The following is a 25,874-nucleotide window of genomic DNA, read 5'->3' as shown; positions in this document are numbered from 1 at the left end:
TGCTTCTGCAATTGGACCAAGTCTATCATTTTTGACTGCTTTAAATTGTCCAGTATCATTCTATCTATCATACTTTCTAAAGATGTGAAACAGTTGTATTTATTGTAAAGAAGTTTATTGCGGACGGCCGTTATTATTGCGGGGCAGTTAAAAGGGTATTTATTTAGGGTCACGGCTGGACCAAAAACGCAAAAAACATGTTTGATCTTATTTTCTCTCGTTATAACCAAATTTGCCTCGCTATAGAGGGTTATAGTTCAATAGAAATTTCACGGGACATCTAATGTACGTCGTTATAAGCGAAACCTCGTAATAACCGTGTTCGTTATAGAGGGAGTATACTGTATATATACTATATATACTACAGTACTAATCGAGTAACGACGAGAAGTAGATCCACCAGGCTTGAGAATGGCAAGTGAGACCTTGCCGAAACGTCGCCAAAACAATGGTTTTCAAGAAAACCAGCATTTTACAACGCGGAGTCAATCCCGGAAAAATAGTGACAGCACTATATATACTATATATATATATATATATATATATATATATATATATATATATATATATATATATATATATATATATATAATATATATATATATATATATATATATATATATATATATATATATATATATATATATATATATACTATATACAGTCGGAAAAATGAAAGATTACCCATAAACGATCATATCAATCACTTATTTTGTATTTGCTGTCTTTTTTTATAAATAACAAATGTTTGTCATAGAAAAAGACAGCAAATACAAATTAAGTGATTGATATGATCGTTTATGGGTAATCTTCGATTTTTCCGACTGTATACTATATATACTATTCCTTTACATATATTTTTTACTAATATGTTTACGTTGAATCTCAAGAATTAGATTTTGGGGTGCTTTTTTTCCCATTTCTATATTTTCTTGCATTTATTATTAACAAATATTTCTGAAAAATCAGCGTCTGAAATAATCGAAATAGATATCTCAGAAATGAGACTGCCTGATCTGGTGTCTTAAAACGTTTACTGCGTAGTTTTTTTTTATTCTCGGAGTCACACAGTTTTAAGTCGGGGCATCAGAACTTTGATGACCACCAAATCGATGTGTTTTGCCAATGTTGACTTACGGATAACATCTCGATCTGCTTCATTCATGCCGTGTACAGGATAAATGTTTTACGGGACAACAGCTGTAGACAGACTGTCTTCACGGAATTTGCCACTGAGGCTAACGTGGAATTTATCAAATCATCTATGAATAACTGATGGTCTGGTGCTTTACGAGTAAATAGTATAAAATCATCGCACCAAAATTTTCATGAGAGATTTCCCTTTTACACGAAATTATACGTAATTGTTTTGAAAATTTGTTGCTGCTAAACCACTAAATGAATTTTCAATTTGTTTATGTGGTTTACCAAGAAATATTAATATTTACGAAAGTCATTTTTACGAAGTCAAATAACTTTCGCTAGATGGCTCTGTCCTAAACTTTTAGTGTACGGCTTGTAAAGTATTAAATTAATTTTCTTGGTTTCATATGACGACTGCCGTATTACATTTTGTACAGTTCTAATTTATTTTACATCCTCGTCCCTCTTTTGCTTTTACGCGTACATTTTATTTTTTTCTCCTTTTTCTGTCTCTCTTAAATTTAGTAATAAATATATAATATTTTTCTTTAAATTTTTAGTTAGGTATGTTGGTAAACATTTACTAATTTTCCTTTTTCTTCCTATTTTTGAATTTTAAGCGTCATTGCCTTCATCCAAACATGAGATAATAGCGGCAATAAAAGTAAATCTTGTCCTTAAGGTATAATAGAGTCCGTTATAAGAAAAACAAATTGCCAGATATTTTCAAGGAACATAGGGGTTGCACTAACAGAAGTTAAAACGACGATATTTCAGCTCTAGCAGGGCCAGGTTGAGAAATACGACTCGGGGGACCACTTGGCAGACTGCTTCGGCAATATTTTCTAGCACTTTCTTATTAAAACAGTTGTGTTAAAGTTGAACTAATTTAAGAGTTTGTAGTCGTAAAGAAGGAGGTAACAACCCTTGAAGAAACTGGACACTGATGTACACATCTGCAGTAGTTGCTAAGATTTCTCGCAAAGTTTTAACTACTTTTGCGCTAACTATATGAGACTCATTTGAAATAAATTAGTATTTAATTATTTGAGATTTGTTACAATATCTATTAAATGTAGCTTATAAATCGAAATATATAATAATTAAAAAAACCAATAGATTTCTAGATAAATGTACAAAACTGTACAAAAGAATAAAATTTTAAAATATATTTTTGTTCTGTTCTACAGAATATCTTCTACTACCAGTACATCAATTCACTTCTTCCTCAATATCGGATTATACTAAAAAACAAACAATAATTTAAACTAGGTATGTATTATTATTATACAGGTTGATTCTTTGGGAGTTCTAATAGATGTTTTAGAGAAACTTGACATAATTAATATCTGAAAAATTAGGATATGGGGTTTTTGGATATACCCCTTTATTCTGCAGTATTTATAGTCTCCTATCACTTCCGCTTATACCAGAAGTTGACTTAACTTCCTTATTTTAAATATAATGCCCTGTATACTACTACCGATTTCAATTGAACAGTTCTTGAGAATGCTCTCAATATCAGATTATGCAACTTTATACCAAGATATGACCAATTTTATTCTGAAACAGTTTCCGATTTGACACCCTCTATCTTTATAAATAGTAAAATTGTAAACAATTTGTTTAGCAGAATTGTTTTAATAGTGTTTATTTTAATGAAACTTTATCATTTTGAGGATATAATAATATTTACTATACAAGGTGATTCCAAAACGCGAACTTAAAATTTCTCAACTTTTTTTGATCTTCCTAGTTTATTGTTAGGTTTGATTTTGGATAAAATAGATTTTGTGTATTGTTGGTTTTAAATGGTGTTGGTAATCGTAATGTTGTATAATCAGCTTTTAGTGAGTGGTTTTTAATATTGTGATTTTTCATTTCTTCGATTTTTTTGAAATTCATTAATTATGTGACAAAAGTGACAAATTTAAATAAAATATTCAGTGAAAAATATGCCACATGTACATGGTTTTAAAACCATAGAAAAAATAATTCAACAGATGTATAACTCAGCAAGTACCATATACATATAATACAAATATAAAGATCGCTGCAATACAGGCCCATTCCCCCAGTGCGACAGAGAAATCTGACGCTAAGCAGTCTCTGCATCTCTTTCTAATGGGCTGTGTTTATCGACCACGTGAACTTTATATTGCTCATTTCGGTCACGGGGTCGATAAACCCAGCCCACTAGAAAGATATGTTTATGGAAGATATGGAAGTGCTTTACGTCAGTTTTCTCTGTCGCACTGAGGAACGGGCCTGTTTTGCAGCGCTTAGTCTATTTGTATTATATGTCTATGTCAAATTCCATAATCCCATATATAAACAAACTCTTCGCAAAAGAAAACTGGAAATTATGGAACTAGTTTTATCTCTATTTGACGTAAATCATGTTGCTAATAAACATCTACCTTTAAAGAAGATGGCCCGACGTTGGTTTAATTCAAACTTCTTCAGACAGTAGATCGTTTAAGTGAGACATGGTGTATGTTTCTTTATTTGCTTGATATTTATTTAGCGCACGGCATACAATAAGAACATATAGTTAAAAACAATAGAAAACATTAAATGGAGTATTATAAGCTAACATCTGATGTATCAATGTTTGCTTGATAGGAATGTCACTTATCGTAAGGTGTGAATATTTAACTTATAGTTGCTGTTACAACAAGCGGCTTTTTTAGCCTATTCGTTATATGCGGCTGACACAGCCTCACAATTTTCTTAGACTGCTATACAAAGCCCGTTATCTGTCTACTTATAGATTCTGTCGTCATACTACATGAATATTTTTATGATAAAATCTCATAACAAGCCACTTCAATAACATGATGAAAACTATCAGAACTACAAAATGAACAAATCAAACAGTAATAATCCCAAGTGGCAACCCTCGGGTATCCCAGAAGTTACGGTAATTTCGTCAAATCGTCTGCAAACAAGAGTGCTACCCCATGATGAAAACTAGCAATAACATCATTAATGAACAATCCAAACAGTAATAATCCCAAGTTGTAACCCTCGGATATCCCAGGAGTTACAGTAATTTCGTTAGCCAAAGTACATACGATTTATTTCGTATTAGTAATGTAATTTCTAAACCATTTTAAGAATTAGCCATATAGTGATACCATAAGTTACCAAATAACAACTCATGATTAACTTTATCAAATGCTTTTGATATTTTAATAATCAATTTAATAACCCTCCTCTATCGCATTTGTTATTTACTTGATGAAATTTAACGTATTGATTTCTGTTCATTTACCATTGCATAAGTAAAACTATCCTGTGTTTAAACACTGAAACAATGTTTTTGTAAAAATCCCAGAAAAGATTTAAAAATATAGATGAATTTTCAATGGAAGCATACCTTTTTATAGATGAATGATAACTTCCATTTCTATTTTTGAAGTGCAGCTGACATGACAGAAGTCAAAGAGTAGTCAATTGACAGATATACTTTGTCGACTAAGGTGTATAGAAATTTTATGTTTCATGGCATAGAACATAATGGAGTCTGAATAAAGGAAGACGAAGAGTTGAGCGTCAATTATTTTTAGAGTAAAAATAATAAAATGAAACAGACAAGTTAATAAATGAATAAAATCGAAAGAAATTGAAATAAAATTTCGGTAAAAACGGTACATTTGATATAGGGCGATAATTATATTTATTCCTAGTTTTTATGAAGGGTTTCACATAGTTCAGTTTCCAATAATTTGGGAATTCTCCTGATGATAAATATTCTTGCTATTATAGCACAATGTTTTACTAAGATGGGAGAAATAGCGTCAGGACCTGGACCTTTTTCGGATTTTAAGTTGGTTAAATATGCAGAAACTTTGGAAATTGATATATTAGGTTTAGACAGATATATTTGATCATTACTGAAGCATTGAGGTAGAGTTTATTCCTGTATTGGTTCACTGAGAAAGTTGCCTAACAGACGGATTAGTAGTTTCAGACAAATAATGAGATTAAAAATTATCAAAGAATACTTTACTTGACAAAGAATTCTGATCCTTTCAACTTGACATTGGCAAATCTACAAAAGGACCTACTAGCAGCCCGAGTAGGTGATTGAGCATCATTGGCACTGAGATCTCAAACTCGAAAGTTTAGTACAACTTTCACCATATTACAATATGTTCTATATTAGTATTTTTTCTTCAAAGTGGTTAGTTTAATCAAATATACTGTTTTAACTTATTAGTGAGGAATGGTGATAAACGAATAAAATGTGAATTAGTATGGACATATTGGATTACATATATCATACACAAATAAATACACCGGTGTTCATGAATGTCAAACTCAATAATACTGAATATCTACACTACTAAAAAAATCACCTGTTAAAGTGGCGAAAATTATATAACTTTTCATTCAAGCTTCATAATTATTATGATTCTTTACATAGTGTATTCTTTACCCTAATAATACATTTTAAACATTTGTGGTTTAATGAATTTATAGGTAACTTTAAAACTAATAATCTTCTTTTTGTTAAGTCCCTAGTGTATTGATAATCGTTAATATTTTAGTTCCAGCCAAAAAAATGTCTACCGACTCAACACCAATCAGCACACCAGACAGGTAAGTAATTTTTTATTAAGAGAACTGCGTTGAACATGAAAAGGTATTGGCGGGATCATCGAGTCACTTTATCACTATTACTAGCGCACCATGGTCTAGCGTACTTTAACAGTACTTGGTAAATCACTTTGAATTCGTTCCAGATAATAGAGTGGACACTTAACAATAATGTGTTCGACGGTCAGAGGAATATCTCATACATAGCACAGTTTTTGATGTTCTTTCTTCATTAGGTGCTGGTGGATTAATCTGGTATGCACTATTCTGTTACGGTGTTGTATGACTTGGTCTCGGTGTTTTTGTAGCATTATCCCTTTTGGTGATAAATGTGGATTGATACGTTGTATTTTGTTGCCGTCAAGTGTTTTCCATATTTCGAGTCATATTTCCATTGAAAATTCTTTAATAATATTTTTAATGTCAGAATGTGGGATTTTAAGGAGCTTGTTATCCATCCTGATAATAAAGCAGACTTCTTTAGCTTCTCAATAATCTTTTTCATTACCTAATATACCTGCGTGAAATGGAATCCCGACAGAGTCTAATCGTTTATTTTTATTGTAAAGCGCTTTAACATACATTCTAATTTGACATAGTATTGTAATATTGGGTGATTTGGGTATACACTTAATATTTCCTGTATTACACTTAGAGAATCTGAAAATAACTATCTCTAATTTGGACGAGTTTAATATATGTTGTAAACTTCAGATATATGGAGTACTCCTTGGTAGCTGCAACTTATAATTAAATGTTTCGTCCACGAAAGCTGCACCTACCACTTCCACTTCAGAAGCTTTTGAAGCATCTGTATATATTTGGTAGTAGCTTTTATCCTCCTTTTTAGTCTCTTAAAAGCGTTATATAATTATAGATGATGGAATATATGATTTAGAATACAGTAGAAGATTTGCATTTCATTTGGAGATTTTTATAGTCCAGGGGAAGGTAGCAGGGTATTGGAAATAACTTTTGGAAAATTGAAGCCTGTGACTCTCTTATTAAATGATGTAGACAAATGAGGCTTTTGTTTGAAAATTAAATACAAATTTTCAGAAAAGATGTATGATTATTATGATTTGCTCCGATTTGTAGGCTTAGTCTGTATCTTCTAATTGAAAGAGGTGGTTCGTTAGCTTCCACAAGGCTTTCTACTGCACTGTCGTGTAAGCTCCAAGTACAAGTATTAATGCAGTGTTTTGTATGACGTTAAATTGCTTTAATAAACTGTACACTATTGAATAATAGTCTAGTTTGCTACGAATTTATGATTTATATATATATATATATATATATATATATATATATATATATATATATATATATATATATATATATATGTTTCCTCCACGAAAGCTGCACCTACCGCTTCCAGTTCAGAAGCTTTTGAAGCATCTGTATATATTTGGTAGTAGCTTTTATCCTCCTTTTTAGTCCCTTAAAAGCGTTATATAATTATAGATGATGGAATATATGATTTAGAATACAGTAGAAGATTTGCATTTCATTTGGAGATTTTTATAGTCCAGGGGAAGGTAGCAGGGTATTGGAAATAACTTTTGGAAAATTGAAGCCTGTGACTCTCTTATTAAATTATGAAGACAAATGAGGTTTTTGTTCGAAAATTAAATACAAATTTTCAGAAAAGGTGTAGGATTATTAGGATTTGCTCCGATTTGTAAGCTTAGTCTGTATCTTCTAATTGAAAGAGGTAGTTCATAAGCTTCCACAAGGCATTCTACTGGACTGCTGCTGTAAGCTCCAAGAACAAGTAATAATGCAGTGTTTTGTATGATGTTTAATTGCTTTAATAAACTGTACACTATTGAATAATAGTCTAGCTTGCTACGAATTTGGGATTTATATATATATTTAGTAGCTGTTTAGTGTCGGCCCAATTATGGTTGGCTAATACTTTGAGAATGTTCATATTTTTTTGCAAGATTTTTTAAGCTGTTGAATGTTGCTTTTTCAAGTGAGTTTTGTATCTACACTCTACACTGTTCGCTTCCAAGATACGCTTCGTCATAACATAAAACGCATTAGCATGTGACGATAATTTGGAGATCGTATTTTAGTTAAAGCCTAAATTAAATTATATTCCGGAGTACATTTTTCTCTGTCGTTAATAATTATACTAAATGTGTTTTAAAAATTAATAGCAATTTACCCTAAACAATTGACTAATTTACAGTAAACAAGTAATTATAAAATTTAAATATAATTTGGTATGTTTCGATAAAGAAAAATTGAACTTAACTTCAAGAACAATTTTTTAAATATTTTAATTTTATTGTAATACTAATTTCAAAATCGAATTTACATATTACATCATTATTACAAAAAGATTTGCTCTTATGTCAATTTAAAAAGTTTATAAATAAATTAAAAGTGTTATATATCATCTAATTGTCATATTTCAGTTTTCTTTTAACTAAAATTATCTTTGATAATTAATACACACTTTACACTACATGATTTATCATGTGATTTGTCATATGATTTGGTCATGAAGTGAAATTTACACGTTTACACTGTGTGATCTGTCATATGATTTTGTCATACGCACTGTCATGCGGCTCGTCATAGCTTGTCACAGAAGAATAGGACGGTACCTATTCGGCATGATAAAATTATATGATTTTCGGTATTAATACGGGTAACACCAACATACTTAAATATCGCGCCTTATTCTTATGTCAATTCAGCAACAGTCCCTTACCGAGAGACAACATTCTTTAATTCTTTATTTATTTATTTATTTATTTATTGTTTGTTGCATTGATATTGACCCTATTATCTAATGTATGCTATTGTGTCATATTTTTCTTTTATTATTTATTTAGCTTATTTTATTCTTAGTTTAGTGTTTTATAGTCTTCTTAGTCATAATTTTAGTTTAGTTTCTTTATTAATTATTTTTAATTTGGTATAATATTAACACTAAATTTGATATACACTGTCCACGATTTCTTCGTAAGAGCCACCTGTGAGCCCAAAGGCGTCTTATCTTTTTCTTCTTACTGCTGTACGCTGCACGCAGTTTTTGTCGGCGTATTATTATTAAAAGTCGGGAAGCCAATGCAATCAAAGCTTTATTTTCCATTATAATGGTTTCAAAATCTAATAGTTGATACCTATACTGTGTCTAATATCTCTATGACCATAAACAAAAAGAAAAATCAATAAAACCTCACTCATTGTCACTCATATCATAAGTCATTCACTTATCAAGCAGTGTAAACACGATTTTTTAAAACATCATAGAAACGAGGAATCATAACAAATCCCATATGATATTGTCATATGATAAAATCATGTAGTGTAAAGTCTACTAAATTAATAATTAAGAAAAGTTGAGTAGTTTTATTTCGACATATGACAAATACATCTTTTCTGCCATTTGGTACATAACCATAGGTTTAAATTTTGTTTTTGAAACTTTCAATATAAGGTTTGTTTATAAATTTAATTTTTTTGTAATCACTGTTTATGTGAAAAAAAAAAATGAAATTTTTTCTTTAAACTAGGAGTTTAAAATTATTTATTTTAAATAGTTTAGGAATCTTTTTGTTTAGTTTGGCCCAGGATATCTCTGTAAGTATTTTTTGATTTCTTTTTCGAGTCCTCCCCAAAAAATGAATTCTTATCCACGACCTAGCTCTCCAACCAAACATGAGTACCCGTTCGCAAACGTTTTAGTTTATTTGCTTACCCTGTCTCCAAGCTCAGTGATTGTTCAGTCCCCCTTGTACCCCACAATAACCAAAAACAAAATTGTTATAAAAAGATTATGAAACTTTTTCGGTGGTGAAACGAAAATGCTACAGTATAAGTTTTGGTTTAGTAAATTCTGTTGGTAGCGTTTCTGTATGAGTGGAGCAAGTTGGTAATGATACTTCAGAGTGTTTACGTTTATTTATAGGATTGGTATTAGGGCTTACTTGAGCATTTTTGAAAGTTAGGTTAATAATTTGAATATGTTCAAAACTAGTGGCTGTTATTTGTGAAAGTTAATTTTTCTCCATTTGGAGGTTTTGAGTTAATTGAATGGAAGGTTGTAGAACAGTTACCTGAGACAGAATTAGGTTACAGTCCGAAGCAACGTGACCAGTTTGGTGACATTTGTAATAAATTAAGGCATCGGAAAGAACAATACAAGTATTATCTAAATCAATTAGGATCGATTCAGGTACAGTACAATTGTCTAAAGGTGCAAAGTATACTTGTCTAAGTAACCAAGTATATAGCTGTAATAAATTTGGTCTTTTTGAGATTCATTATTCATTTATGTTTTTAAATCTAAACAGAACCCAGTTTTTTTAAATAAATCTCCACGATTTACGAGCGTCGTTAGGCTTAAGTCTATTCTTGTTGGTGGCAAACCGAACTAATCGCAAATCAAGTAAAAGTTGTCAAAATGACTATAACTGAAAAGAGTGTTGCTAATTGCAAATTTTACACCCTTAAAAAACACCATAATAATATAGAAATATGTTCAATTACGGCGCAACAAGGCCATCACAAGTGTGTAAGATGAATATTTATGGAGCATATACCGTATTCATATGTTTTCCTTCGATATATTTTTATATTCATGTTCATCACCGTATAAAACTGGGTATACATTGAGTTATTTGTGTTTCTTCGTAGTGTTTTTGACAAATATTAAAGTATTTTAAATCAGTTAAAATCCAACTTTCAAATTAAATCAATTGTTATTATTTCTAATCGCCAAATATTCTCTACTACCGAACTCCATGTATCAGTGTCCGAAAAAGTTCGATTAAGCAATCCAAACTTCAGCGGAGATAATTGAAGCAGTAAAGAAGGAGAGTATATGAGCGAGTGCGGTGCTAAACAAAGGGTTTGGTCAACCTGCACTCACTATCTGGACATGTTTACCAACGGTGATTGTCATAAACATCGGTTTCCGCACCGTTTGCGATTTGCTTGGTGCCGCGTCGCGCGATGCCTGTTCATTCGCTAACCCACCCCCGTTGCCCCACACTCTGACGGACTCGATTTGTGTAATGTGACGCGTGATTTGGGAATAGGGTTGAGGTTGGAATTTCGCATCAGGATACTACCCGACGTTCGTAGTCATAGTTTTAGTTTATTTTTATTTAGTGAAACCAGATCTGTTATAGTATTACATACTGGCTATGTTAAAAATAATATAATATTTTATAATAAAATATCACCAAAAAGTTTCATATAAAAATAAAATATTTTACAATTATAAATAAAGATCCTTCCATTTTTTTTTCTTTAGAAAACACTTTATTTTCCTTATGCACACATACTTCCCTTAAGTTATGGTTTCGGACCTCTGGAGATCTCAGCCTCTTGTTGAATCTTTTCTCTTAACATTAACATTAACCCTTAGTTGCCGGATAATAAAAATAATACAAATTTTTTTAATTTTTTGATGAAATATGTTCAAAAATACATTCAAAAAGAAGTATAATTTTTTTCAAAATTTTTCAAAACCTTTTACCCAAAAAAACAGATGCGGTACTTTAAAGTACCGTCAGGCTGTGTAGAGTAATTTAGTGTGGTAGTAAGTTATTAGGTGACTAATGATAAATACGGAGATTTTTATCAAGGTGCTCTTTGGGCACCATATTTTACCCAGTGGGAGCCTCTATTTGAAAAGCGTACGTCGGATGGGACTGAATAATATGTTCCTCTTCTTCTTCTTTCAGAGTACACATCACTATTCGGTCTTCGTCGTTTTGATGGAGTTTTCTGAAGTTTGTGAGCCATCAGGCCCATAGCAACTCCTCTTCGAAAATCTAAAAGGGATTGGTTTTCTCGTATGTCGCAGAATATTATATAAGCATTAACGAATGCTATATCTATTAATCCCCAAAATAGCCTATGCCACCACTTCTTACTACGTCTGTCAAGTCCATAAGCAGTTCTCAAACGATCAGCATGGTCAACACCCCCCATGAATTTATTGTAATCTTTTACAATCATGGGAGCAACAATATCAGCCTTCGTACCATCTTTTTGGGTCCTTTGAACAGTTATTTCCTCACAACCGTGGTAATTACTAGCAAAGTAAACAATTTTATTGTCCTCCCATTTCCACACTCCAATATCCATCGACGAAATTCTGTAATCAAAATCTCCGCGCTTCATGGATTTATCAGCTGTCAAGTTCTTAGGAAGAAACTTTTTATTCGGTCTAATTGTTCCACATGCTAAAGTTAGTTCACTTTTTAACTTCTCTAACAAGGGTATGGAGGTAAAATAGTTATCGAAATAAATCATTCTTTGCTTTCCCCATTCTTCTTCAGTAAGATGCAGAACTACACGGGCTCCTAGTCCAAAGTCCTTATACTTTTCTTCAACTATGCTGTGTTTTCCCTGGTAAATTTCAAATTTCATAATATATCCATATTGATCGGAAAGACACCATAATTTGTAGCCTCTCTTGATAGGTTTGAGAGGATTGTACTGCTTTAGAGAGCTCCGTCCTTTGAAAAGTATTATCGATTCGTCAACCGAAAGCTCACGAGTTCCTCTATAATTTCTTGAAAAATTTTCGTTCAGTTTGTCTATCATTGGCCTTATTTTGTATAGCTTATCTTGAGTTTGTGTGTTAATATTAGTATTGTCGTTTATATGAAGATTGCTCAATACAGCATCAAACCTGTCTCTGCTCATTGCAGCAGGAACGATTGCAGTTTTTAGGTCTTCGCTGTTAGACCAATAATGCCTCCAATTTGGTAACTTGTGATACCCCATGAACATGTTTATTCCTAAAAATGTTATCAATTCATCTTTTTTTATATTCAGAACCTTATTCCTTTGGACAGCATATAAGTTGCTCTGATAAACTATATTGTCAATTATGGAACCTAAAAGGCAAATAAAGATGTCAGTTCCAGTTTCGCAACCAGCAAAAATATCCTCTACTGTACGTGTTGGGTACATTCTCTTTTACGCCACTTTCTATCTAAAATTGCCTCATTCTGCTGACTCAAGTCAATTTCATGCAATGAATTTACCTCGACATCTTCTGTTATATCATTTTCTATGGACTGAGTCACATCTACTTCTAATGTACTTGAAGGTTCTGGTACAGCATTGTTAGAATTAATTAATGACTCATCATCATTACATATCTGATTCTTCGTCAGTTTGGAAATTTAGGTCATCCGGTATATCCTCAAACAAGAAATTGTCAACAATATTTAATAATTCCGCATCACTTAGAGGTTTTTTGCTAGTCCAGTCTATTTTTTTTCCATCTAAAAAAATGAAACGGGTTAGAATATAATAAGAAACGATGGTCGCGAAACAAATTTATGTCCAGTAATAAATTACTTCCAAATGCCTGACGGTACTTTTAAGTCCGCACCGAAAAGTATCAGTTTTCTCAAACAACAGTAATTATTTATCAAAAGTAAATACTTACGTTTGCACTCAAATGTTTCGTCTACGATATTATAATCAGTTATACCGATTACCGAAATACGTTGATAATTTTCAATTTATTGGCACACAGATGACAAATCACAACACAATAGTTAGTTTATGCACTAATATCGTTATTGTTTTAGAGCTAAAACAGTGTTGCCGGTTGATTGAAATTAACTTATATTATTCTCTATAAGGTACTTTAAAGTATCTATCGGAAAAAATCAAGGTAAATATAAAGATGTGTTTTAGACATATTTTTAAATAAGTGGTACTTTAAAGTACCGTCCGTCAACTAAGGACATATTATAACATATATACATCACATATTATAACTTCAGCCAAACAGAACCACCTTCAGCCCATCAATTTTTGTTGGTTTTACATAATATGTCAACACGCACTAACATTTATATTTCTCAGGTACCAAATGTTGCTTTTTAACATATGTAGAACCTTTTCTACTTAAGTTATAAGTTAAGTAATATACAAACATTATATTACAAAATTTATTCTATTCACACTCCATATCAATAGCACACTCAAATACATCAATTACCATTTTACTCCGCAATAATAAAAATTAAAAAAACTCAACTTCCTACAAATATCTGCTTTCCATATTCCAAGTACCAAATGTTTAAAAAACATACAGGGCCTTTTGTGAAAATCTTTAGTTTACCACCACTGAATCCAGATATCTGTATAGTTGGTTGCCTACCTGTACTCACAACTTTTACCAAACTTTAGTTCATCTACACTAATAACCAATTTTACAAATTTTCCAACGTAAGTTTAGGATAAATCACACTACAAATTAAAACATATTGATGGTTGCTACTGTTATTATTAATCAAATTTTAACATATTTAATTTTAAATATTGCTGGCACTGTGACATTTAGACACATACCTCCGGTTACATTGACTGCTTTGTTCCGACTTCCTTCCTAACATGTCATTTTCATTTTAATCAGTTGCTCTCAACAAGTCCTCGTAGTCACTTCGTCTCAGGACTAGCAACCTCTGGTGGATTCCTACGTTGCTATGTTATCTATTCCTGTTGTAACTTAAACATCATAGTTTATAAAGTTAAAAAATGTAACTCAAAGTTAATTTAACAACATTAAAGGGTTTTTACCCATATATTTAGTGGCTTCAAACATGTATATCCAGTAAGTATTAACCACACTTTTTGTAATAAGCTTGCTCAAAATTTTTGCTTTTATTTTTGATTTAAATAAAGTGGTTTTACTTCTAGGATAGCACTGATGATGGAATATTAATTCCGAAAACGTTCTGTGATGTAGCCCGATAGGGTTTTGAATATTATACCTTTTATAAAGGAATTTTTAAATATTTCTTTTAAATATGTGTTTTGTGTAAAAAAAGTTTTTTAAAACAAACGTGTTTTAGTGTACATTGCTTCCTATTCTTAGCTTGGTTTCTTGCTTATTTTTTCCTAATTCGTCTCTAGGATTGAAGTTACATTATAGAGCCATATCTTCTTTAGCCTGCCCCTTGTCTCTTAATTGGTCTTCTTGCTTCCCATACTTGTTTAACTGGTCTTTCTTGATTCGTTCTAATCATGTGTCCATACCATCTTAGTTAAGTCTCTTCAATTTTCTTAATAGTTCGTTGGACGTTAAGATGTTCTCTAGCTGCCTCATTTCTAATCCTGTCCAATCGGGTTATGTCTATTATTCTTCTAAGAAAATTCATTTATATGCTCCGTAAGATAAATCGGCACAAACACCGTCTTATAATTTTCTCTGGAAACGTAGAAATCTTTAATTGTATTTATCAGTTAATAAGAAATTGTAAATATAAACTTTAAACAATATAATGTACTAGCCATAGAATTAAGATGAAACTTGTAAGCAATTTGCGAATATACCAATCATGTAATAAACCTAATATATATAAATATATATATATATATATATATATATATATATATATATATAAATATATATATATATATATATATATATATATATATATATATATATATATATATATATATATATATTGTTATGATGTGTTGTTTATTTGAATGATGAGCAATGAGTATTTTTAATAATATAATATATAGGGTTTTTATCGCGGTTCTCAAAGAATTAGTTTGTAAGTACTTTTTAAATTATCTTTATTAGATCTACTATGAAACACAAATATATATCTAACCTAGCCAATTTAAATTTAAAATAAACTATCTTTAAATTGAAATTCTTATGAAACTAATTAAATTCTATAGACAATGTAAAATTTAAACAAAACTATCTACAAAATTGAAATTGTTATGACACTAACTAAATTATATTAACAAAATTTTGTACCTTTCTTTCACTGAATGCCTAAATGAACTGTTTTCCACTATATAGATTCTAATCACCACTGAATGTCTTCGTACTTCGGTTATCCTTGTTTTTGTGAAATTACTTTTTCCAATTATCAGCTTCTACCAATTTAAGATATATTTTTCTTCACCAGCATTTATAAACCACCAAGCAAACCAGCAAAACAGCATTTATATTTATTCTTCTTTTCAATATACCAATATCCAATTATTATAAGTTGATTTATACTAATCTCCAATCATAATATAATTTTAATTTCTTCCAATATTCTTCTAATATACTTTTTAATCTTCAATAATTATTTGTGTATAATTATAAATGTGCATTAAAATATATGCATAATTTTTAATCTTCATTTAACTCACTATATTAAACAATTGGACTATTTGTAACTGATTGACTAATTGAATGGACTGGACGGACTTTCTTACTAAACTGCTTGACTGACTGACTTTCTAAAAAAACTAAAACTGTCCTCTTGAATCCAAATCACGGGTATTTATATCTTTTTGGATGTTCCAGAACCATCTGGTAAGAGATCATGTTCCATTTGTTCTATTACTTCTATTTGGATGTTCTCGAAAAAAGTATATGTTCGTTCCACAGACATAACCATTATTTCGAGAATGTTCGACCGTAAACAATGGTCAAATTCTGCATTCTGGAGAATTCGTTAATTTTCTATTGATAATTTTGTTGACATTTAGGCTTTTCAGATCAGAATAAACACTTAAATCAGTAAATATATATAAATTAAACATTTTAAACTAACATTATTATTATAACCCCACTTTATATTCCTAATTATTTAAAATGTCACTTGGAGAGTAAGTATATCTGTCTGTCACTCACATATGTATAGTTGGTTGCCTATGCACATGGCTCACTTAAATATATTTACAACATTAAAATACAACTTTTTACAATTATTATATGCTAATTTCTTAAAAATGCCCTCACATAAATAATTTTTATTAAATTCTCTAGTATATAACTTATATAAAATAACCAAATACTTGTTATATCTAATATTATCTAATATATAACTTGTAAATTATTTTTAATCACTATTTTTCTTTCTCCTATATCATATCAATATATATATATTATATATATATATATATATATATATATATATATATATATATATAATATGGTTGCCTTTATGAAGTTTATAAGGTTTTAAAATGATGCATAAATAAGCTTATATTTAAAATTAATAGAAATAAGCTCAATCCTGCTCGAAGGACCATAAATGAATAGTAGTTGTAGGAAATATGAAAACGAATAAGATTGAATTTCAAATAATATGGTTCTACAAATTATGCACAAAATCGCTTACCTTAAATTGGCCTTCTTTAGGATTTGGTTAATTATGCAGACCCAAATGTGACTACTCAATTCATCACTGCTCAATCCCTTCAATGGATTCCTTCCATGAAATTCCTGTTGGACGCGAGACGGTACCGCCAGATACGTAACGTTCCGAATTCTTAACCTTTTTTCGTTGAAGGCTGGAAGCGAAGTCGTACCTTGTCGGTTAAAATCTACTCATTGGGGCATGCCCATTTGGATATATGAGCGATTTGTGTGCGTCGAAGTAAAATCATATTATATCGCGCTTTGAATGAAATGCGACCAATAAGCACATAAGGTTATCCTGCATCATTTCAAGGAAATATAATTATTAAAATTTAAAACTTATTCTACCCGAAATAAATTAAGTATTATAATAATATTCAATATAAAATAAAGAAATAAGGATTCCCGAACAATGCTGATGGGTTTATTACATACGATTCTTCATTGAGTAGGATGAGAGTTCCTTCTTTGATTTTTCTCTTTTTCATGTCTGTTTCTTTTATGAGTATTGATGCATCGGTTGTTTTAAATATTGTGATGTACTTATTTCGTATCCTTTTTAATTTTTCTGATTACGTACGGTATTGTCGTCCTTGAGACCCTTCTTGTGGCGTTTCTGGATTGCTTGTGGTGTTTTTTTTGTTTTTTTTTATTTGAAACTGGTTCAATGGTTATTAGCAATGGTCGATTTTACAGATAACATACATATAAAAAAGGACAAGTTAGAGAATACAGTTAGATTTTGTTGATTAGTCCTGAGGAAACCAAAAAAAGTATGGTACGATTGTGGTCACTATGTTCACTTAAAATGTCTTTTATTGTTGTAGGTAACTGTTCATGTTGTCTTTCAAATGCATACAACGGACACTCCACTAATAAGTGATGTACTGTTAGATCACTATCGCGTCACACAACGGTTTGGGTTGCTTCTGTAGTAGGAAATCATGAGTGATCTTGGTGTGTCCTATTCGTAGTCTGGAGATGATAACTTGATCTCTTCTTTTCATTGGTAGCCTCCATGGAAGGACAGTTTGTTTTATGGATCTGAGGTTAGAATTTGAGAAATCCCATGTTTCCTGTCATTTGTTCATTATTTTCTTTTTAAAATCTTGTTTGACATCAAGGTGGTGACAAGTAGACATTGACAATGACAATTGACAATTGGTTTCTCAATTGCTTGTTTAGCAACGTTGTCGGCTCATTCATTTCCTTTTATTCTACAATGTGAAGGGGTCCAAAAAAACTGAACAGTTCGATGATTGATTTGGCATATCATGAGTTCCGACTTAATTAAACTTAATAAGCTATATAAATTATTAGGCTATTAACAATGTTATTTTCATTGAAGAATTTTATTGCCTGAAAAATGGCAAATAGTTCAGCAGATAATATGGTGAATTGCTTAGGGAGTTGAAATGACCGTTCTTCGCTGGTTGTTACAAATGCAGCACCCACTCCATCTTTTTCCGATTTTGACGCATCAGTATAAATGTGGATAGACTTGTGATGACTATTTAACTTCTCTAAGGCTTTGGTTTTAAAGAGGTATGATGAAGTATCAGATTTTTTAAGTATGTAAGACTAATATCGCACGTTGGGAGAGATATTGTCCATGGTGGAGGATTATCAGAATTTGTAAGTGTGTATACAGGAGGTACAGTGATGTATAGGTTATTTAGAATTGTGCTGATACGATGATAGAATGGTGGATATAATCTTCTTCTTGACGGAAACGTCGAGAAAAATCTGTCAGCAAAAGTGTTTCTGAAAACAGGAATGGTTGGATTAGCCGCCACCCTTGTAGCATATGTAAGACTTAAATATTCCCTTCTAAGCTGAAGTGAAGGCTCTCCAGATTCACAGTACATGTTCTTAATATGGCTTGTGTAATGGGCCCAATGCTATCCTAATTGCGGAATTATGAACTGGATCGAGAATTTTTAGTATTGAAATGTTTGCCGAGTTGTATGCAACTGCCCCATAATCAAGTTTTGAGCGAATTAGGGATCTGTATAAGGTCAGTAATGTTTGAAAATCCGCGCTCCATTGCTTGTGTGCTATATTTCTTAATAAATTTAGTCCATTTTGTGTAGATTGTCGAAGAAAGTGCACATGTTCCATTCAAGTTAAACGATTATCTAATTTCATGCCAAGAAAATAAATAGATTTTACGTATTCAATAGACTTGTTATTTAATACTAGGTTTGGAGGGATTAACCTAGCTCTAAAGCGTTTGATGAAAAGCATATATTTTTTGTTTTATTGGAAGAGAACTGCAGACCAGTAGTATTAGACCAGTTTTCTAGTTTACTAATGGCTCCTTGAATATGATGTGATGATGATAAGTTTTTCCCTATCGAGTAGATGACCAGGTCGCCCACAAATAGACAGGCTTTGACTAGTGGTGAAAGTTAGTTGGCAATATTATTGATTGCAATAAGAAATAAAGTAACACTAAGAGTGGACCCTTGAGGAATACCTTATTGGATTTTAATATCAGAATAAGTACTGTCTATTCCAACTTCGAAACGTCGCTTCAGGAGAAAGTTTCGGATAAAATGCAAGATGTTTCCTTGAATTGATCAGCTTGAAAAAGTATTTAAAATATTTTGTCTCCAAATTGTGTCATAGGCGTGAGTTATTTCGAAGAAAACAGCTAAACAGTCCTGCCCACAGCCAAAGATTCATGTACTACAGACTCTATGTCTGCTATGTTATCAGTAGTAGACCTAGATTTTCTAAAGCCGCTTTGAATTGAGCTAAGAAGTTTATTTTCCTCTAGGTGCCACAGTAATCTATTACTGACCATTTTCTCGAGTAGTTTACACATGGAACATGTTAAAAAGATGACACTGTAAAATTTTGGACTCGATTTACTTTTACCATTTTTAAGTACCGGAATTATGATAGATTTATATCAATCAACAGGAAAGACATTTTTTGTCCAAATAAAATTGTAGAGGTCTAGTAGATACTGTTTGCCTTCAACAGGTAAAGCTTTAAGAAATATGGTTGGGATGTTGTCAGGACCGGGACTTGAATTCTTTGATTGGTTAAGAGATTCATGGAGCTCGTCCATTATAAATTCCACAGTTAAAGATGAGCTGGTGTGATCGTCATAATTAATGTTAGACCCATCAAAGTTCTTTTTATGATTTAAAAAAAATATTGGTAAAAAAGTTTTCGTCACTCGACTGTTTTTTATATGTATTTGCTAGAACTAGAGCTATATCCTCTTTTGATGAGTATGTTTTAGTATCTTGTTCTAGGTAGTGGATAGCATTGACAGATTTATTTCCATACAGTCTGTTGACCATTTTCCAAACATCTGTAGCAGGAGTGTTGTTCCGCTCGCTATCCGCCGGCCTCGATTCTCGTATCTTGTGTTGTCGCCTGGAGATTCTTTTAGTGACTCTTCTTATAATCTTCACATATATGACACACATATGCATCTGCTTAGACTTAGAATTAAACTTAAAATAGTGGCGTGATCAGTAGGAGTAGATGAGTTTATGGAAGATATATATTTTTCCCAGGCTTCTTTTTTACTCTGCTTTAGGATATATCTGCAGTAACGAGCTTACTGTTAATTAGATAATAATATAGGAAATAACTTCCCAATGTAATGATGGCTGTACAGAAGGATCACAAAGAGATAAATCTAGTGGAGACTCCATAATCTGTAAAAGTTCTGATGTAATTTGTTCGATTTTACAGCCTAGAGAGTCCACTTTTTTAGCTCCCCATAAAAAATGATGAGCGTTGAAATCACCTACTATTATTCAAGGTAGAGGAATCGATTCAAAAAGATTAACTAAGTCATTTTTAGATGGATCTTGGCCAGGAGGTGAGGAGGAGAGATTACAGATACTTACTTTTTGAGGTCCTTTAAAAATTATGGCTGTTGCTTCAAGATCAGTTTTTAAAGGGATTAAGTCAACTTCAAATGATTTATGGATGTAGATAGCTACACCTTCACTAGAATGGCATCCGGTCGTTCTATTCTTAAAATATGGTGTATAGTTTTTAAGATTGTGACACGAATTTCCGTTGAAATGTGTTTCTCGCAAACATAGGATGAATGGATGAAATTTATTTATAAGAATTTTAATGTCTTCTAAATGAGTATCGTACCCATTTAGTTTCCATTGAATAATAGAATTGAAAATAGTTTAATTAATAAGTCACCGGAGAGGAATCGCTAGGATCATCGGTAGAAATATTAATTGAAATTTGTTTTGTATATTTGTTTTTAATTCTAGAACAACGGGGTTTAAGATATCTTGGACTTAATATAGGATGTATTTTTTTTAGAAAGTCTATCAATCCTTCGATATCCTCCGAGTAAGTTCTGGGGACACTGAGAGGATCTGAAGAACCATGCGCATTTTCAAAGAAGTCAATAAGTTCTTCCTGTGTTAAGTATCTTTTGTTGGAGTTTTCTTTGAAGAATTGACTGGTGCATTTGGTAAGATCTTCCACTAGGTTTCTGTTGTTTTCTTTTTGAGTTTTTGGTTTGTTTGCTTCGTGGCTTCGGTTTAACGAAGGCATTTTCGTTATCTTATTGAGGGGGATATAATTTCAGATACGTTTCGTTTAGGGTGTTGGGATGAAGATGTATCTTGACTTAAGGTATCCATTTGAGTCTCATTGGGTAGGTCGTTTATCGAAGTATGCTTATTTGATTGAGAGGTAATGATTTTTTAAGACGTCTCAGCCTCAGTAAGAGAGGATTGTGTAGAGGAATTTATCGACAAAGGAGCTGATTGTTGTACTGTAGTTTCAGTCTCGGTAGGAGAGAATTGTGTAGAAGAAATTGTCAGAAGGGGAGCTGATTGGTGTACTTCCTGTAGAGAGTTTAGATGAACAGTGTTATGGGTGTTGTTTGAAGGAGTCTGATTATTTTTATTTGGACACTGAGATGCAAAATGTCCTTGCTGCTTGCAGAAGTAGCAAGATTGCTTTTCGATGGAAAAGAAAATTCGATAGTTGTTATCCTCATGGTTAATAAACATAGAGTCGGGTAATTTGCCTAAGTTAGTTAACGCTATAAAAGTGTATCGTCGGAAACTCAAGATAAGCTTGAATGCTGGATTTGAAGTTTCTATCCTGAGAAAGTCAATTGGAGTTATTAGATGTATACCTAAGTTTTTCAGTTGTTCTTCTATAATGCTGTGCGGAATACTTGGACATACGTTGGAAATAATCAATTGGTGAAAGATCCTGCAGCTAAGTCCATTTCCATGCTTCAGTTAAGTAACCTGAATACGGCCCTGGTGCTTATAATAGATCATTCCCGGAAGAACTGGTAATTAACCTCACACCAAATCGGCGAAATAGTTGTTTACCCTTTAGTTGTTTGTTATAGATGAAATAGAAAAATCAAACTTACAGTTTTTAGTCCAGAAGAAGTAACACTTTTACACTGCACTTTTGTTTAAATTTTATATATAAACAAAATTCTACATTTACAAAAAATTCCTTATTTTGTTTAAACTAACAAGCTAATATTAAATACCAATTATCGCTAATTACTGATATGTTTATTGTTTGGAGGTTCGAACGAGAATCTTCTTTTTGTTTTCTTTCTTCTATCTTGTGAAATTCCTTTTGATAAATTACAATGAGTAGTATATATATATATATATATATATATATATATATATATATATATATATATATACTATATACTACTATATACTACTATATATATATATACAACCGTCTGTGTATATATATATATATATATATATATATACTACTATATACTACTATATACTACTATATATATATATACAACCGTCTGTGTATATATATATATATATATATATATATATATATATATATATATACAGACGGTTGAAGATAACCGGGAACGACCCAATACTAACTATCTCTTAGTGTATAATAAAATTGACATGGACATACACATATTTTTAAAAACAAATATATATATATATATATATATATATATATATATATATATATATATTTATAATTGTTTATTTTGACTTTAATCTTAGTTTATTGAGCCAATAAAAAAATATAACTTATTTGTTATCAAAAGTAAAATAAAATCCTTATATTACCTGTGTTCGATGGATTCAAAAATTTTCTATACAGCGTTCCACGTTAAGAAAATAACATTAGGCTTATGGAGATCAGTGTTGCCAAAACTCTCAGGCATGCGGTTTACTAGATTGTCGATATATTTTTCGAATTTCCATTTTCAATTAACATTTAACTGTAAAGTCAGAATAACAACTGAAGAACCACAAAGCCTTATTATCATTATGTAGTCTCAGAGAACGACATAAAATCGCTGACATACGTACACCGTATTATTTTAAGTTGCAATTAGTAATTAGATATATGCATTCCAAGCGGTCCGTTTATTTGCTTTTAAACCTTTAATAGCCGGCAAAGTGGATGATTTAACTAAACAATATTTTCTACTGATTTCTATGATTCATGGTATATGATATTCTTACCGAAAAACAAATAAACTGTCGTTACTATAATTAAAATAAGATAAAATAAAATTAAAATCATTTTCCCTACTTTTCATCTCTTGTTTCGAATGGGCACTTTTGGTCAATTACGTTAAAAAACATTAATTTAATAATTCATGTCTGTGAAAACGAAAATACAAATTATATACAACCTTGAATCGTGCTTGTGTTCGTTCATCGTGGCATCGCTGCGCTTCTATCGTCCATAAGAAATACATGGCCCTATCTCCGCAATGTTATTTTCTTAACGTGAAACGCTCTTTAGTTGTCTTTTATCGGGGTAGAGAAGAAGGATAAGAATAAAAAAATATTATATTACAAAAATTTACGTTTCTTTATTTTATATGAACGAATAAAACAATTATCAAATTCTGTCGTTATCTTGTCAATCAGCATACAAGAAAATAAATCAAATTTTTATAATAATAAGATTTTAAATCTACATACATTTATATTAAGTGAAAACCAATTTTACTTAAATTTTTCTTTACTTGAAACAAGAAAACAACAAAACTTTAAACTTTTGATTAGCCTAACAAAACCTCAGTTCTTAAATTTGAATGCTAATGACCATGATGTCAAACCGATCCTTCACAGATATAAAATTCAATTGTACAAAACACTTACAGCTTATTTTCTTATTGAGTTGTATGTTGGAACATACCCAGAAAAATCCAGTCTCCTCAACGATGTGATCTCTCCTTTTTGGCACCTAGGCTCCCTCCTAACGTCTCTGCAAACCTGCTGCACTAACCAAAAACACCTGATGCACTTCTCCAAAAACTCAACTACTTATTAATGACACAAGGACCTCCTTTTGTCAACTTGATGCCGCAAAACTACTTTCACAAATCTTCACAAAATGCCAACGGTAGATACAAGGACCTCTTTCAATCTACTTGCTATCTCCTGCAAAACTATTCAATTCTTTTCACAATGCCGGTATCCAACTCACCAACCACACCCTCTCTTGAGACAAACGACTTTTTTCCTCGATGACAAATTATCACTGACGTCTCCCGTTTTCATGATCGGCTCACAAATTCCCATTTAAAAACGACCGTCCAATCAAAAGCTCAAATTGTGTGTACCATGATTTTGGAAAAGCCTAATTTCGGTTTTAGAGAAAAACTAAATAGCTTACTTTAAAATTGGTTTTGTCAATACACAATTTATACATATTTCAAAAGATTAGAATATGGTCATTTAATACTCGATTATACAAACAATGAAAAGATTAACTTATAGGTAAAATGTCTTCTAATTCTAAACAAAGGTTTTTTGATAATTTTGTTTGAAACGGAAAAAGGTCGTTTGCCAAACAAATTTCTATTCTTATCTACACTAAATCTTATCTTAAATTTCTATATACAATTTGTTTATATTGATATCTTACGATGGATTTTTTTATTTATTTTTCTTTGGCTGGGAAAGAAAAAACATAACAATATATATATACATATATATAAATAAGCGACGTTCCTACAGCCTCTGCCGCTTCTAGCATTTCGACCGCCATCGTTTTCTGTCTATCCATTCGTCTTCTTTGATGTGTCTATCTTTCATTATGTGCCGTACATTTTCTTCCCAGGCAACTGAAGGCCTCCCCATTCTTCTTTTTAGTTGTGGTATGTAATTTAAAGCTTTCTTTGGCCATCTATCTTCATTCATTCGCCTCACGTGACCATACCACACTAGTTGTCTCGTTTCAATTCTTTCTACACTGGAATATACAGTATTTGTCCTCCTAATATCTTCATTCCTGATATGATCTTTTTCGGATACACCACACGCTCTTAGAAAATCCATTTCTACTACTTCTATTCTTTTTCTAACAATGAGTCATTTTTTTTTAATCTTTGTGAGCAGGTTTTAGGCTCTATCATAAAATGATTTAATGATTTCCTTTTTGATATTTATGTTTTTCATTTAAGTGGTAATTTAAATATTTGTTGGTTTGGTTTGGTTTTCTGTAAACTTTAGTTGTATATCATCTATCCTGTTTTGTACTTAACACATCGAGAAAAGAAGTGAATTTACTATCTCTAGGAGGAACATAAACAGTCTGTTGCAAGGAGAACCCATGCTGCTGCTGATTGGTCTGAGGGGTACACTTTTTTTGTACACAAGAAGGAACTCAAGGATGACAACAATACCCTATTAAAGGGCTGATCAGGAAACCTAAAAACGATAGGAAATAAGTACAAAATCACAACCAATACACCAAGATCTATCCTATCCAAAACCAAACCTAACAACACACATGAGAGATCGAAGTACTGCAAAAAAATACATCAAAAGCATGGACTTCGACAGATCACAGACATGCAAACATGCCTAGAACACCGAACACAGAGTACAATGGAAAAATGCATCAATAATTATGAAAGAAACATACATGAAAAAGAGCAGCTCTCATTATACTCACTGAAGAAAAATGTGTAGCAAACTTCACA

At 31.5% G+C, this 25,874-nt stretch overlaps 1 protein-coding gene across 2 annotated transcripts in view; it reads left to right on the top strand.

The window, feature by feature from the left end:
* LOC140443477 (maternal embryonic leucine zipper kinase-like) overlaps window positions 1-25,874 on the top strand; it is a 376,616-nt gene that overhangs the window by 241,562 nt on the left and 109,180 nt on the right. For both annotated transcript variants that reach the window (XM_072534778.1, XM_072534777.1), the window contains exon 6: window positions 5,700-5,751. In XM_072534778.1, the coding sequence (XP_072390879.1) occupies window positions 5,700-5,751 (52 nt within the window). The remainder of the gene's footprint in view (window positions 1-5,699; window positions 5,752-25,874) is intronic.

The sequence above is a fragment of the Diabrotica undecimpunctata genome, chromosome 6 (assembly GCF_040954645.1).
Source record: "Diabrotica undecimpunctata isolate CICGRU chromosome 6, icDiaUnde3, whole genome shotgun sequence".
In the NCBI taxonomy this organism is placed as follows: Eukaryota; Metazoa; Arthropoda; class Insecta; order Coleoptera; family Chrysomelidae; genus Diabrotica; species Diabrotica undecimpunctata.
The sequence above is the reverse complement of the archived record's forward strand: the minus strand, read 5'-3'. Positions and strand labels throughout refer to the sequence as shown.